The 16,524-nt window shown below is 50.4% G+C and overlaps 3 protein-coding genes across 3 annotated transcripts; 1 reads left to right on the top strand and 2 right to left on the bottom strand.

The window, feature by feature from the left end:
* Positions 1-277: 277 nt before the first annotated feature.
* CI109_105714 (uncharacterized protein) lies at positions 278-10,166 on the bottom strand (the record flags this gene model as incomplete). The annotated part of the gene is made up of 31 exons (XM_032004219.2): positions 278-332; positions 406-741; positions 799-939; positions 1,021-1,804; positions 1,862-2,327; positions 2,390-2,593; positions 2,648-2,928; positions 2,993-3,223; positions 3,284-3,440; positions 3,514-3,725; positions 3,788-3,863; positions 3,920-4,054; positions 4,116-4,196; positions 4,255-4,327; positions 4,386-4,598; positions 4,657-4,751; positions 4,808-5,114; positions 5,183-5,371; positions 5,431-5,506; positions 5,558-6,005; positions 6,060-6,278; positions 6,336-6,678; positions 6,732-7,021; positions 7,072-7,277; positions 7,331-7,577; positions 7,627-7,765; positions 7,824-8,161; positions 8,215-8,466; positions 8,527-9,687; positions 9,768-9,914; positions 9,972-10,166. The coding sequence occupies 31 exons, from the start codon at positions 10,164-10,166 to the stop codon at positions 278-280; spliced, it is 8,097 nt and encodes a 2,698-aa protein (XP_031861450.2).
* Positions 10,167-10,716: 550 nt separating this feature from the next.
* Positions 10,717-13,721, top strand: CI109_105713 (glutamate-tRNA ligase; the record flags this gene model as incomplete). The annotated part of the gene is made up of 13 exons (XM_032004218.2): positions 10,717-10,902; positions 10,980-11,077; positions 11,130-11,191; positions 11,254-11,469; positions 11,531-11,658; positions 11,716-11,874; positions 11,943-12,151; positions 12,213-12,380; positions 12,433-12,539; positions 12,596-12,761; positions 12,818-12,977; positions 13,036-13,433; positions 13,490-13,721. 13 exons carry the CDS (start codon positions 10,717-10,719, stop codon positions 13,719-13,721), a joined length of 2,289 nt encoding a protein of 762 aa, XP_031861449.2.
* Positions 13,722-14,026: 305 nt separating this feature from the next.
* Positions 14,027-16,265, bottom strand: CI109_105712 (protein BTN1; the record flags this gene model as incomplete). Its single annotated transcript, XM_032004217.2, has 8 exons — positions 14,027-14,121; positions 14,185-14,556; positions 14,646-14,745; positions 14,819-15,193; positions 15,268-15,507; positions 15,629-15,819; positions 15,886-15,978; positions 16,031-16,265. 8 exons carry the CDS (start codon positions 16,263-16,265, stop codon positions 14,027-14,029), a joined length of 1,701 nt encoding a protein of 566 aa, XP_031861448.2.
* Between the last annotated feature and the right edge of the window lie 259 nt (positions 16,266-16,524).

Below are 16,524 nucleotides of genomic sequence, written 5' to 3'. Positions count from 1 at the left end.
ACGACAATATCACGATCAACCATCTAGTTTGGGCAGGAGACATTTGCGTTCATTGCATCGGTCGAAGAAATATATAGTAGATAGATGATCGTCATTCGTCGTTTAAGAAAGCGAGACGGAGAAAGGAGAAAGGGTATAAATATGTTTAAATGCTGGGTATGATCGTGTATTGGATATCTGATATTGATTACCTACTTGAAGGGGAACGAAAAATAGGAGTAGAAGTAATCAAACGTAACAAACCGCCCTGCGGCGCCAAACCTGCCTCGCTGTGCAGTCACACGGTGAAGCTCTCGATGAGAGCCGCAACCCATTTCGCCATCATCGCGAGTCTACAACATACGACATCCATTAGTATCTCGGCTTACTTGGGGGATTAAGTAAGGAGTAGAGAGCGTCACTCACCGATCGACTTTGACCGGAGGGAAACTTAACTCTCCCAAACCTCTCATTCCCAACTCTTCCAATACCTGCTCTCTCGTCCCTTGTCCAATGCCAGTACCGAAACTGGGACTGGGACTCGAGCTCACGCTTGCTGGATAGCCTTTACCGAGCTGTGAGTGCGCTTGGTGTTGCAGGGAAGTGCTGCTTTCCGTCGTGGGCAAGCCGCTAAGGTGAGTCGAAAAATTGTAATTTGGATCAGAAAATGCTCGTTCGAGGATCGAGGTCGTCGAGCGGAGAATGGAGAGATTGGACGTGGACGTCAGGGTCGTGATGATCCGAGGGATGAGGGAGTCATATCTAATGTAGCAAGCGTCAGACTACTGTGTAGTGCACCGAAATGAAAGCACCACTCACGCCATTGCCAACACCTCTGGCATTTCCGCACTGGCATCTGCCAGCATCCTATATAGTACCACCTTTTCCGCATCCGACCCTCCTGGGTTGTTCAACAGTGCCACAACCAAGCTGATCAAAAGAACCGCAGTGGAATTGTCCCTGTACACGAAGAGATGTCAGCCATTGCTTTCAACTAATTCCCCCGGTCAAGTCGCAAGACCATGGAAAGATTTGACTCACGGAATCGCCAGCAGATCAAACACGCCCACTTCACTCAAGTCCACGCTGTCACTATCCACACCCAATCCTGCAGCCTCGAAAACCTTCTTCACCTCCTCACCCTGACCTGCCAAGATCGACAACAACCCCATAAAGTACGCCACACTCCCTCTTTCGACAGTCGGCTCATCTTCCCCACCTCCTATCGTCGCGTTGGAGGTCATCTTCAACAGCTCGGTCATCGCTTCGACAGTGATATTCCGGGTGGAGGGGTGTCGGACCCCCTTGTACATGATTGCGATAAGGGCGAAGCCAATATCCGTGTCGAAGGAAACTCCGACAACCTGATCCAATTTCCTAGCTTGATCAGCCATCACCCTCCTCGCGTCCAAGAGGGATTCCATGATGTCAGAGCCTGATCCGTTGGGCGTGGACTTATTGATCGATTTCAACGCTGTGATCATCAACTCCATCGCTGGACCAAAGATCGGTATATGTCCAAGTTGCAAGATCGACACCGCCAGCCAGAAAAGACTGACAGCATATCGACTGTCTGGTTGTAGGCCGGGTATGATCCGACTGAGACATCGAAGCATGCTGATTATGAGGATGCTGTCGCTTTCCGTGAAATGCGACAGAACGGTACTCATGGCGACCAGAATCTGGTACACCAAATCATCATCAACTTCATCCGAGGCGAGATAGCCTAGAACAGTGAATGCTTGTGGTTGTGTGGCGGGATTGTGTTGGAAGCATGTAGCGGCAACAAGTCCCATCCATCTTGCTCGCCAGGTGTTGGCACAATCTACCAATCGATGTCAGCCAGTATGGTCGCATGAAGATTGTGAAATGCTTCACTTACCAACCGACACCGCTCCCGCAGCGAGAACATCTCCCAAAAACTTGCCTACTTCTTCGACCTTTTCCAGATGTTGCACGTCCATCTCGTTCTTATTCGGCAAAGTAGACATCTCGATACTGCCACGCCCTTGCGCCAAGCCGAACGCAGCCATGATATGAGGTTGTTGAGCCTTCTTCAACATGAGTTGAAGAGTTGCACCGTCCATATCGCCAGACGATGGGTTCGCTGCCAACGATTGAAGAACGTTGACAAGCAGTCCATATATCGTCTGACGCATCAGGATTGGACCAGTTCCCAACAGGAGGGTGATGATGTGAAGTATCTCCGGAAGGAAGAGTTGGGTATCGAGAGATGAGGAAGGGTTGAAGCCCAATGTAAGGGTGACCCGTGCAAGCGAGCAGATTTCGCTCCATCTTGCGTTCTCGGTAAGGTGCGCGGAGGGCAGCAAGTAGGTCTGAGCTAAGGTCTGTTTCAAACCACAACAATCAGCAGCGTTTTTGGCCTCTCCGGGTGGCAGACTTGACATACCTTACGTAGCCGAGCGATGACTTTGCCCCGGACTGATGTAGAGCAGATTGACACTAGGATATCCGCGACACATTCCGCCCTGTCACTTCCTATCCCAGAGTTGGTCGTCGCATGGATAAGTTCGTAGACGGCAATGTCCATGAGACTCTCGTGAGCTTGAGCCAAGACACTCCAAACATGTTCATGGACTAGAAGATGTAGTCGCTACATGCCTTGTTAGCACACATAATCCTACCATGATATGCGCAGACAGCTTACTCTTCTCTCTGTCACAGTAAGGGATATCAGAGACTTCACAATCTCTCGTACTTTAATCGGGTCCGGACCATCCTCTCTGATCGGTCGGCTGAATTGGTCTAGATTCAACAGCCAAGGACCGACATAGTGGAGACAAGCCGTCTTGTGCGCGATATCTGCTTTAGCGAAACCGATGGTCCACTCTTTCAAGAACTCGAGCGTAAGGTGTGGTGCTGAAGTGGCGAGAGCCTGGGATAGAGCATGTACAAAGGACAACGAGTTATTGGGGATCATTAGGCCAGCTGTGAGCCGATAAAGACGCGTCATTAGCTTCGACTCGATTTGAGCATACACAAATGGGCTCACCGGAAACGTCCAGAGCTCTCATGGCGAGGTCATACTTGAAGAACTGGCAGATTTCGTTCACAAGGATGTAGGCACCCATTCTGAGAGTATCATCGTTGGCGGACAAGTTCAACAGTGCCACGTTGAGCAAGGTCGCGGGAACATCGCTTGGTCGGAGAGTACGCTCGCTGGACGGTGTTTCCCGCAAGCCAGCTCGAGCAGTCCGGATGATGTGAGACATCTCGTTGCGTTCTGCATGAAAACATCAGCATTGTCCACCGAACCGAAACTAGCCCAGCCAAACAAATTCACTTCTAGAGATGAACGTCATGGACTCATTTTGGGAGTATTTGATGATCATTTGATCGGAAGGGATTCCCCCTTCAGTAACGATATCATCGATATCCTTCAAACGAATCACATCGATAACGTATGCTTTGAGTGATGCGGTGATATCCTGCTTTCGCCACTGTAAAAGCAAGGTGGAGGATCAGATACTTTCGGCTTACTAATAGCAATACTTGAAGGCTGATTGTACTCACTGAGGCGATCTGCAGACAATCATGGCTAAGTTTCACCACTACCGGAAGCTGCATGTCATGGTCCGACAGGCACAGCAGATTGGTGAACACATGTTCCGCCTCGAACGCCAAAGCCATAGTGTGTTCTGGTAGTAGGAGACTCGTGAAGGGTATCAATTCGCCCAACTCCGTTGGACTGCTGGCGGAGACGACGTTCTTGCCGATTGGTGATGCTGTGACGACGGAATCAGCACATGCAGTATTGAATCATCAAAGCTTGACCGGAGCGACTCACTGATTGTAAGCAGTTCCGAGATCAACCTTCGCAATCTCCTACGAGCATACGAATTCGGGTTATACAGCACCACAGTCTTTGGACCAGTATCAGCACGACGTTTCGCAACATTAGATACTGTCGAAAACTTACATGGACACACGGAAGAATGGTGGGAGGACACATCTGAATCAGCCTCCTCAACGTAGCGATGGGAAGTTCGGTAGCAGGCGAAAAGTCGGTGAGATCGATGATTAGGTCAAAGTAGTCTGTCACGCCATCTAGCGACTACCCGGAAGACTTGCGTTAGTTTTTGACCAGTGACGAGTGACACCAGATAGGTGCTTACTTGGAACATGTGATATGCCAATAGGTCGTAGTCTACCAGAGATAATCTCGCAACAATGAGATAGAAAAGACGTTTGCCGTTCTGCAGAACGAAGGACCGGTGAGCAAACCTTCCCTCAAGCTCGACTATCCATACTTACCTGACTCGCTGGTCCCTCATAGAAGGCACCAGATACACTGTCCACGTTCCTGCCTTGGTTGTGTCTCATAAACCTAGACATGTCCACAATGGTCAGATGGCTTCCAATATGTCGAGCATCGAACCACTCACTCATCATATACTTGGGTTCTAGCCGTGGCAGTCAAAGGTGTGATGTCGGCTGGCGGTCCAGATTGCTCCATCACTCTTCGCAAGCTTTCCAAAGCGACCTTTCCGTCGTACTCGGTTCGAGGTGACTTGGTCACAGGAACGTGGCGATAAGCCTTCGGCATGTTTGTCAAGAAAGTCTCGAGCTTGGTTTTGTGCTTAAAGGCAAATCGATGTCTGCATACAAGGTCAGCACAGCTTTTGGTGTCCAGTAGATTGCATCGAAGCAACTCACACAATCGCATCGTCGCCATCGGCATCTTGCGAGTGCTCGATATCGTCTTGATATGCTTTGGTAGCAGCTTGCACATCCATTGTCTTTGGTCGGACCTGCATAGAAGATTAGCTTGGCAAGAACATTCGGGACTGATTTTTCGGTGACTTACCGCAATATCAGATAAGAACTTTGTCACCTGTCGGATATTCTCCGACAAAAAGGAATTTAACACCTTCATATGCGGCTCCTTAAAGACTACGTTGTTCGCCAGATTTTGGATGACCTTCGTGATCAGAAGAAGGGCACGACGTGTCTCTCTTGTATCGGGATTGACATCGAGGTCGATGGACTCAGGCGACACGATTGCAGGGCAGAAGAACCGGAGGAAGATGAAAGATCCAACGGCGGAATGACGAGAGTCGGGGAACCGGTCGTCGACTACTTCCCAGATGTGATGGCACAACGCTCGGAACATCCTACGGGTGGAGAAGATAAGCCGTACTCCGTGCGGTGTTACACTGCACAGTGTACCAGCGGAACTTACAGAGGAACTCGGGGGGCAGAAGAGCAGACCATGTCGAGTAAAGCCTGACACATCAATCTTAAATGATCCGCATTTTGATCGATGTCGTCAGTATTTGACGCTTTGCTGGGATCGAGTTCGAAGGAGCACTCTGCTGGTTTCTCCACCAAGGAATGGATCATGGGTTGAAGAGTCGCTCGAACATAGTTACTATCGTTGAAGTCAATCAATGACCCGAGCCGAGTTTTCTGATTCTCCGTCTGACTCACTATCCATATGTCTTGGCGAAGATCGTCATCATACGCATTGTTATCGAATTGGCACGGAACAGTTCCGACTCGTGATCTATGCTTCCAGTTAGCTATCTTAAAAAGAATCTACCCGAGAGTGACTCACTGGTCAGTGCCACCTCCCTCTCGATCAAGGCTCTCATGAGCCCCAACAGCGTTCCTCTGCCCTCAAACACCCTGAACAGCAAAGTCGATAGTTCATCCACCTCTGCCCCGCTCTGCGGACATACATCGACCATCGCAATTGCCAACGCCAAGTCTGGACCCGCCAAACTTTCGAGATACGACTTCGGAGTCGACCCGCTCCTGATCGCGGCAAGCCCGCCGAATCGCGCCCCTTGCTGAAGGATGTTGGTGAGCAATTGCATGAAGACAGTGCGAAGCGAGGGATCTTCGTGGTAGCCCAAAGCCAGGCAGTGCTTGAGGCCTACATCGATATTGGCGGAAAGGAGGTTGGAGAGAGCGAGGATGGCGAGGGAAGGTGCATCATCGGTTGTACTGTTCTTGACGGCTGTCTGACCATGTAGAGATGACGTCTGTGCCGTGGACCTGGCCTAGAAGGTTCTGTCAGTATCTTCAAGTGATATAGGGCGCGATCAGTCGCTTACCTCCGCCAGGTTTGGGCGTTCAATAATCTTGACCAGATGTTGGTAATGTCGGTAGAACAACCTCGACTTGACGACCCCGTGGTTGTCGTCGTTCTCCTCGCCGCCTATCCTCAACACCAAGCCCTCGGTCACAGGCACCATCGCCTTTAGACAGGCATGATCCAACTCTTGCTGAGCTCGAGAAGATGAATCACCGTTGAGACTGTATCCGTCGCTGTCCTACAGATTTCGTCATCAGATGACAGCGTGACTGTTCGTTTACGCGAATTGGCTTACTCGCAGAGCTTCCAGTGACCAATCAATCATCCATTCTAGGACATCGTTCCTCAACCTCGCGCTATTTGATAAGACCACATTGCCCGGCCGTTGCAGTGCCGCTTCAACCAGCTGACAGAATCGGGTTTTCTGTCTCAGAGCCGCTTCGCTCCTCCCAAGTCGCTGTACGTATTGAGCGAGAATGTGAAGAATCCCTCCCAGATCAACCTGAACGGCTGGAACATCGTCTCCAGGACCCATCCGATCCACCTGAAGCCGAAGGATGGTGATCGCCAACTCGGAAAAAGTCGTAAAGGAGTCGGTCACCATGATGCCGGAAGAGCCTATGGCATACGAGAGTAGACTGCATATAGGTCAGCAGTCAGGACTGTCATGAGGTAGATATCCGTAACTTACCTGGTCATATGCACAACCATTGTTCTGCACATGTTTGTTGGCAGTTCCGAGCCCAGTGCAGTCTTGACCGACTCTCGTACGGTAACTGAACTGCTCACAAGGAGATCAACCAACTGCTTGATGAAGGTCTCTACCGCTGCGTTTATGTCCGAGACGTCTTCATCATAAGCGGGAGGTAGTAATCCTTTGCCAATCACTTCCGACAAGCCCTTGAGTGGGACATCGTGGTGAGCCACTCCCGCAGTCGCACATAAGAACGAAATTAGGTTCTGCCACTCTTTTGATTCATCCTGTATAATTGCCATTAGCTCCGGGTAGAGGTTGGAGTGGAGATTCTCACCTCATTCAGTCCCTCGATGTCGGCTGTCAAAATGCGTCGCCTCACATCCCTTGATGAAAGGGTCGAATCAGCATCTGAAGCGATGATCTTAGCCGTGAGGGCTTTCGTGATCGATGAGAGTCCTGCCCATACGGCGACGGTCATAGGAGCGCCAGCAGCCATAGGTCGTAAGGTTCGTCTGATCATGCGTTGTTGCTGCTGTCGTCCTGATCAGGGTATTAGCATTTATGTCGGTGACTAGGCTGGGCACCCTGCTCACCGATGGATGACGGGAGGTTAGACAACCGGTCGAAAGCTTCTGCCCGTCTGGTCGGCATCGTGATGAACTTATTGGGTGTGATGTCCATGGAAGACGAAGCTTGTGCCAGGACTGTTATCCTTCCTAAGCTAGCCAAAGATGAAAGTACAAGCGATGTCTGTTCTACGTCAGGGCCAACAATGGCAGTCAGGCCTGCGACGGAGGCCACCAGTGCCGCGGGCTGCACCTTGGGGGAAGGTAAGAGAAGCTAGTATGAGTCAGCGTAATGCTCACGTTTTGATTCAGAATGCACTCACGCTCGGATCCAGATCCACGAGGTTGAGAGTAGCATCGACAATCTCACGCAAACATCTTGTCGCCAAAGCGATGTCATTCGACTCTCCGCTGTGACAGGCATAAATGACTTGACGACCTGCATCAAGGAGCATTTGCCAGCTATGGTGATACCTTCGTCAATTTTGTTGGCGGTCAATGCATCGCATGGACGACTTACACCCCGTCTGTCGACCCCCTTAACAAAGAGTGAAGTGTCGTAGACCGTTGCTCTGTCTCGCGGATGTGACCAATCAAGGCTACACATGCCCTTGAGGCAGCCTCGCGGATGTTTTCAGGGCTCGGGACGACCATCAGGGAGGATACGGCGGTGAAAAGTGCAAGAAGGCTGTCGGGCGATGAAATGTCGCCTCCCGAATTGGCAAACGCGAAAGAGGGGTTGACAGAGTATAACTCGAAGATCTGAGAAGCGAGATCAATGTGATTGCTTGGCGGCTCCGAAACACCTCTCGACCGTGGTTGAAGGGATCTATTGTTGGAGAGATTCAAGGCGTAGGACTGTTTTTATTCTGTAAGCGGTTTGTTACAGACGCCCAGATGCATACACCCACCTTTATTACAGATCTCAGGGTAGGAGCAATCTCAGCCGTCAAGCTCTCGACGTTAGGATACCATGGCGCTCTTCCAGCCTCCTGCGCGGCTGAAAGAGCTGCTCTGACACCGATGATCTTACCTAGATCCCCTGGATCGGTCCAAAGTTTGGGCACAAATTGACCGCTGACTTGGAATAACGCGACTAGTGCCTCGACAACGACTTTTTGATCTGAGATCTCGCTGTACCCTGTGGAAGAAAAGAGGGCACTCTTAAGAACATGCAAAGTCAGCTAAAGATTGACATCATCAGGTGGTCTGTCAAGCCTCACCTTCAGGTCATTTTGACTCTCAGAGGCGAATGCTCGAACTCCAGCGGTTTCTATACGGGGCGACAGAGCGGTCCCTGCCGAGACAAGATCTACGTAACATATCACACAAGTCTCAAACCCCTTCGACGACTTCAACCTCTTCCTCAGACTCTCCAGGAATGAAACCTTCTTCCCGTAATTGGAGCTGCTTCGACTATCCGTCTCACCCGCCATCAATTGCCGGAAAGTATCGGGACAAAGGACCAAGAGCATGGCCATGAGGGGGTAGAAAATCCTGGTACGTTGAGATAATGATGACGAGCCAAGATCGGACATTGAGTAGATGGTTTCGAATAGAGTGTCCGGTCCCCCTTCCAGCTTCCGGTTTGATTGGATCAACGCCTCAAATTCGAGCGGACGTGTGTCAATCCAGCTCCATATCGCTTTGCGTAGAGTATGAGCGATGACAGTTTGGGCCGGTCGCTTTACGTGTAGGAATTTGCCCGATATCTCCTGTATGACTTGAGACAATCGAGCGCGATCGAGATTGGCCCATTTCAACAGACGAAGTTCTATGACGTCCGGTGATTCCTCTATTGTCGTTGTTAGATGCGATATCCGCTGTCGCAGGCGGGATAGCAATATCGGCCAATTGGACGCAGAGAGGTAGAAGATGATACGAGATATCGCCGTAGTCAATTCTGTGACTGTAGTTGCGGTAGTAGAGCACTTCGCGGATAAGACTCTAGAACGTGAGTTCGAGACGGTGGCTTGGGAAGCTGAGGTAGACGGGTAGGAATGTTCTTGCAAATAGTCGATGCCTAAACAGTATGCACTCGAGCTTCCAGCCATGTTTTTCGTCCAGGCGCCCGATAACGCTGTTCCCGACCCGTTCTTTGTCTCTTTGCCGGGAGCGGGACCGGCGGCGCTATTGCTGAGATTGAAATCCTCGGAGACAGCCCTCACGTAGATAAGCATAACGCTTAACAGGTATTTGGCAAGATTGTCATCGAAAGGAGCAGGGTCTGGCCAGCATTGAGGGAGCTCAGAACGCGGTGACGATATACTGTGTGCACGAATCCGCCATGATGTTGACAAAGAGAGGCCCAGGACATGTAGCAGGAAGAGCTGAGAGTGGAGGGTGTTCAGAGGGGTCTCGGCGAGCGATGTCGAAGACGAGTACTGGGGAAGAAGGGGGAAGATTAATCGGTGAAGCCATTTCAAGACGGATGAGATCATGATGTGTGTCTCTTGATGCTTACCTTTGATAGAGTCTCCAAGGCACCCGTTAGGGACTGAACAACAAGCGGCAAACGTAGTCGGGCGAGTTGCATCAGCGATTGGACTGTCGATTGCACTGCTGGTTCCGCTTCCATCATTGCCAGCCTTATGCCAGAATTACATGGTAGCTGGTTGAGTTGTCAGTCAAGGAAGGAATCAGTTTGTTGTTGTTGCTGTCGGCTCACCCTGTTCACCAACCGCCCGACAAGCGAATTAATAACCCTTTGCTCTCCGTTCGTGTTCTCCGACCTGGCCATCGAGCTGCCCGCTTCGCTGATGGATTGCGAATCATTTCCGAGCTCGGGTGATCGAAACCTGTTCGACAGAGAGCTAATGGACTGATGAGGTGACGCTGCGGCTGAACTCCGTCGTATAGGCATGATCTGAGGTGGAGGTAGAAGGTGAGGTGTAAAGAAGTGATAAGCCAATGTTCGAAATGTGAGACCGTTAGGGTATTCCCACTGTAATAGGCGAGCCGGTGGGGGCGGGTATATGTATGATTGTGAGCGGACTGAAGAACACTAGAAGATGGTATATATTATAGATGTATTTGATTGAATGATTGATGTATGAAGTGATTGTGAATTGATTGAGCTTTGACCCGGACGAGGACAACGGGGTTAGTGAGTGATGGATGGATATTAGAAAAAGAACGCGCTCGGACACCAATCGCAACCAGATAGACGTGCCTATAACCACGTGGCAGCTGATACACTACAATCACCAGCAGGTAATGAAAATGCTATCAGTGCTGCTATTACAGCTCATTACAAAACGGTTTGTAATGATTAGAATACGAGAACCTTTCCTTACTTCCGGCGGGTTAGTGACGGAGCTGGTGGAGGATTAATTCGCTCGCTACCACCACTCGTACACATTTCGACTTTTCTTCTCCACAAATCGTTCATCTACCACATAACCATAACAAAAATGCCATCTCTCACACTACCTCTCGTCCAGACCCCACCATTCGCTCTTATCGCTCTTGCTCTCATCCAGGGTATCCCCGTCGGATGGGACCTTGAGGCCGGAGAGCAAGGTGATGCGAAATATGGCGACATCGTCGGCTCGGAGAACGTCCGAGCAGAGTTGGAGAAAGGTATTGATGGCAAGGAGGTGAGTAACAAAATCAGCCTGAACGCATTAACCATGCACAGGAGAGAGGGATCTGACATGTCTTTATATCTCCATAGACACCCCTTCCTCCTCTTCCTACTCTCCTCGCTTCGAACAGCTCTTTCCAGGATGTGTCCGCCGTCCTTGATGCTCTCGACGACTACCTTGCTTACAGGTGAGCTTGCTGTGTAGAAATTAGGATCATGTACTAACAATTCTGAAATCAGGACCTACTTTGCTGGTCCCAAGTTTGGTTTCGGTGACAGCATCATCTGGGGTACCATTCGAGGTGCGTCACCGTGCCTCTGACCTCTCACGACAATCTGAGCTGATTCCTTCTGCTAAATCCAGGCAACAACTCGGCCATTGGATCCATCAAAAAGCCCGGAAGGCCTCACCTCGCTCGATGGTTCAACCATGTTGAGACTCTCCCTGTCCCCAAGGGCTCTCTCGAAGCTTTCCGTCAAGCCAAGAGTGAGATGGACAAGGGAAAGAAGACCAAGAGATTGGAGAGTGTCGACGTTGTGCTCCCCAACGCTGTGAAGGGCAAGGTCGTGGTTCGATTTGGTGAGTCGGAGGTACATACACATCTTAATCGTACTTAACCCTTCTTGGTCCGATTCAACAGCACCGGAGCCCTCAGGATTCTTGCACATTGGTCACCTGAAAGCTGCCATTCTCAACAGATTCCTTGCGGACCAGTACCAAGGGAAATTTATCCTCCGATTCGACGACACCAACCCTCTCAAGGAGGAGGTAAGCTCTTGTGGCTGCACGGTATTTCATGTCGGAAGAAGTTGACAACGTTTGTAGGGCGAATTCGAGGATGCCATCCAAGAGGACCTCAAGATGATCGAGATCGACTTCGACAAAGTCGTCCACACCTCTGATCACTTTGACAAGATCCAAGTATTCACCGAGCAGATGATCAAGCAGGGAGACGCCTTCATGGATGACACCGATGGTGAGACCGTGAGTGCTTCTCCATTGCACGGGTTCTTGCGTCGGTTTCTTATGCTGAAAAGTGACTGGGGCTGCAGGTCAAGGAGCAACGACGTGCCGAGATCCCTTCGAAGAACCGAGATGCAACCATTGAGCAGAACTTGGCTCGATTCAAGGAGATGATCGCCGGTACCGATGAGGGAAAGAGGTGGAGTCTCCGAGCGAAGATTGACTATCAGCACAAGAACGGTACCATGCGAGACCCCGTCATCTACCGATACGTCGAGGGTTCCCACCATATCACCGGGTGAGCTTAAATCGACACAGTGTCCAGAGACCATAACAGCTGATGTGAATAATCGTTTTAGTACCAAGTACAAGGCTTACCCCATGTATGATCTTGCGTGCCCTATCATCGATCACCTCGATGGTGTCACACACGCCCTACGGGCCAACGAGTACTATGCTCGTCATGAGCAATACCAGTGGTTCTTGGACACCCTTGGTTTCCCCAAGATCGAGATCTTCGACTTCAGGTGAGCAATCCGCTGGATCTCTTTTGCGGCGCATGGCTGATTCATATGACAGCCGAGTCGACTTTGTCTACACCGTCTTGTCCAAGAGAAAGCTCAAGTTCCTCGTTGAAAAGGGTGTCGTACGAGGATGGGATGACCCTCGATTCCCTACCGTCAGAGGTAAGCTGGATCTTTGCTCAGGCGAATTGGTCACAAAACTGATGGAACAATACCAGGTATCCGATCTCGAGGTATGACCGTCCAAGGTCTCAAGAACTACATCCTCGGTCAGGGTGCTTCTCAAGCGCAGTTGCAGCTCGAGTGGGACGGTATCTGGACTGTCAACAAGAAGGTCATTGACCCTGTTGCGCCTCGATACTGGGCCATTGCTGAGGACAAGATGTGAGTGGGCTGTGCCATGAGCAATCAACCCACATGCTGACGACGTCTGATAACAGCGTTACCGTTGATGTTCAAGGCCGTGAGAAGGATGAGGTTGAGGTCCTCTCCAAACCCCTTCACAAGAAGAACCCTGAAGTCGGAGAGAAGAAGATGGTGTTCTCATCCAAATTGATCATTGAGCAGGAAGACGCTGCTTCCTTTGGCGACAACGAGGAGGTGAGTCGTGTTGCAGAGTACGCTGAGCATGACCCTTGCTTATCGTGATATCTGGCAGATCACCGCCATGGACTGGGGAAATGCCTTTGTTGCCAAGAAGGAGCTCTCGTCCTCCGGCGACGTCACTTCCGTTGCCCTCAACCTCCATCTTGCCGGTGATTTCAAGAAGACCTCTAAGAAGGTCACTTGGCTCGCAGCACCTACCGATGCCAACCCTCTTGTCCCCGTCACTTTGATCGAGTACGATTACCTGATCACCAAGAAGAAGCTCGAGGAGGACGACAACCTCGAGGATATCTTGAACCCTCGAACAGAGTACAGGACCAAAGCTTTGGCCAGTAAGGAGGTCGAAGGTTTGAAGAAGTGGGATATCATCCAATTTGAGAGGAAGGGATTCTACATCTGTCAGGGTACTAAGGACGAAGAGGGTCGAATGGAGTTTGGTTTCATCCCCGAGTGAGTGCCAGCCGGCATGAGCGTGATATGGCTAAAACTGACACCGCAATATATAGTGGTCGTGCTCAAACCGTCGCTTTGAAAGCCACTCCCACTGCTGAGAAACCTAAGACTGCAGGTGCTGCCAAGGGATCATGGGGTAAACCCGGTCCCAAGGCCGCCGCCGCTGCTGCCTCTACATCCAAACCTGCAACTGCTGAGGACGGCACTAAGATTCTGTTGTCTAACGGTGACAGCGGATTCCAGATCCCCGTCAAGACTACAATGTTTGAATCCGAGAGAGTCTAGTGAGTTGCCTTTGTCCGGTGAGGCGATTTCGGTACCAGAGGCTGATGTTCTGGTCTCACGATAGCGGCGAGAAGGAAGTGCCGGCCAAGGCTGATGGCGTCAATATGTTCGAGGTCAGACCTGTCTACGAGTAGACGTCGTTTGCGCAGGTCTAGATGAAGAGGAAGGATATGGTCCATGAATGCTATGCATGCTGTGCCTCTTCCTGTCAAGCACAACGCGTTAATACGGCGTTAAGGAAGGTAACGTTGTGCGATTGTTCGGTTTTGCCGATACCGTGCATCCGAGTTGCATAACAAACCAATCTACATATCTCTACATATTGTGCGACCTTGTTCCACCTGGGCATTACAAAGTGAGATTTCAAGCGGCATCGAGATGAGCGATGCGAGCAGAATACCTAACAGCCATCGTCAACATGTCAGCCTCGCATAAATGGTTGTGACGGGTAGACTGGACTTACCAGTCGAGTCAGCCGCTCCGACAGCACCTATTCTAAACTCCCTCTCCAAAGCTCTCTTTCCTTCTTCCCCCTCCTCATCATCCTCACCTTCTCTCCCCACATGCCAAAAAGTATTAACGTATCCTAACCCACCACACAGCCCCTCCATACAAATCAACAAGAACACAAAGGATATACTTCGGTCTACTCCACCGTTCGGAGAAGGGGAAGGGGGTGTGTATGCAGCGGTAGAAAAGAGGAAATGTTTGGATTGGAGATACAGGAGTGAGAGGATGAGGAATTGGATGATGGATGGGAGAGGGAGGAGAGGTAAGGGGAGAGGGGGGATACCGAGCGACAGGGAAGACCGTGAGAGGAAGACGAATGTTTGGTCTGAACGAAGATAGTTAGGTGATTGTCAGCATACTCACCGTCAATTTGTGACACGATTTACCACGATGGTAGACATCGCGTGCACTCACATGTCAAGGACCAGAATGGATAGTAATCCCTCGGAGACTTGAAGAGCCTCGACCAGATCCCCTCAGTAGGCAAGGGGAACACCAAAGTCGGTGCGACGCCCTGTACCCAGAATAAAAGGGACATTAAGCAAAGAACAACAACCTGATCGATATTTCCTACTCAGCTAACTCACCGAGTTGATCACATATTCCTCTACATACACCGCGCAGAGGGGTACCATATACCTCAACACCAACGGTCTGAGCAAAGTCCACTTTTCGTTCTTCGTCAATCTCGTTTGTCCTCCACTCCCGATGGAATGTTTACTATCATGATTCAATGGCGGCGGCGAACGTCTTCCTCCATCGAACGAATTGCGTCGAGGAAGCGAATCGCTCAGTCGTGGTATGACGTCGGTTGATGGAGGTGTTATGAATATTGACGGAGGGACAGAGTCAAAGTCGGTCGGTAGACGTTGATATGGTAGGTCAGATGAGGAAGAGGATTTGAGATGTGAGAAAGGGGGAAGGAGGTATTTATATATGATTGGGAAGAAGAGGGGTAGGATCTGTACAAATGGTACACTGACATTAGTCTCGCTCATCATTACTGCTTGCCAGCAAGAACAGTCATATCACTCACACTTGATAATCCTAAACCCTTCTTCACACCCAGACCCCTCAATAACCACCAAATTCCAGCTCCTGCAATCCCCGCAAATCCAGTCCCGCTCGACCAGGCGCCGAGCGCAATCTTGGAGGTGGACCGAGTGGGCAGCGTTGTGGTCAGTTGGAGGAAGGTGAGTTCTCCGAGGCCGGACGAGAGAGAAGCGAGGGAGATGCCTAAGAGTCGAGGTGGGAGAGACGTGGATAGTGCGATTGTCTATGGGTCAAGTCCGATGTTGGTCAGTATGTAGGACAGCTTATCGTCGAATTCGCGACGCAGAACCGGATAGGACCCGTTGTACAGGAGAAGCAATCAAGGAATATATGGAGAAACTCACCACTATCCCTAACCAGCTACAAGCCGTGCAGAACCCTATTCTCCTCGCATACTGTATCTTACCATTCGACACAAGTGGCCAGACCACTTTTGTCAACAGTGCAGGGAAGATGTTGAATAGCGCTACTAGGCCTTTCGGTGTAGTTGAAGAGACAAGGTCGAGCGCCGCTGAAAGGATTATGACATATAGTACTACCAAATCCGACCACCATCAGTATAGATTAGATATTGAGGACGAGATGATAGCTTGTGACTCACCGTTGTTGAGCAGACCAAAGATCATGAATGCTGCAAAGAGTTTCTCTCCAGCATGTTTGGTTGACCCTTCGACCAGCGATGGTCCCTCGTTGGCTATGATAGAAGCCATCAGTGTACTATACCGCTTCATTAACGCTGGACTTACCAGCTATGAACTCGTCGATATCCTCTTCTCTGTCATCCGTATCCAGACTCGATCTCGCATCGTCGTCTCGCTCTTCTGCACTATCAACGTCATCGTCATGGTCGTTGGTCAAAGTTCGACGTTGACGTTGACGTTCATGAACCTGAGCTCCGTCTGCATTTGCGCCTACGCCCATTGAATCTCCATACGTATGTGATGACGATAGAGATGTGAGCGGGATGTCGTTATTGGGCATTCACCTCGTGCTCTAGATTGTGTCTGAGCTGTTGTTAGGCGCAACGGTCGATCCTTAGGAGACGAGGAGTGAAATGAATGAATGTTGTTGTCAAGGACCACAAGTGGTGATGCGTTTTGGTGCCTGGATCTTCGAAATGCGAACGTTGGAAACCTGTCTTTCATCAACATTGCATCTTGCGTCTTATCTACGCGCAGTCATAACACAGCTCGTTACCTCCAGCAGCTAAGTACATCCTTGGGCGTGTGCTTGTCAGCTC

The sequence above is a fragment of the Kwoniella shandongensis genome, chromosome 10, assembly GCF_008629635.2.
Source record: "Kwoniella shandongensis chromosome 10, complete sequence".
Taxonomy (NCBI): Eukaryota; Fungi; Basidiomycota; class Tremellomycetes; order Tremellales; family Cryptococcaceae; genus Kwoniella; species Kwoniella shandongensis.
Note: the sequence above shows the minus strand (reverse complement) of the source record. Positions and strands in the feature narration are given on the sequence as shown.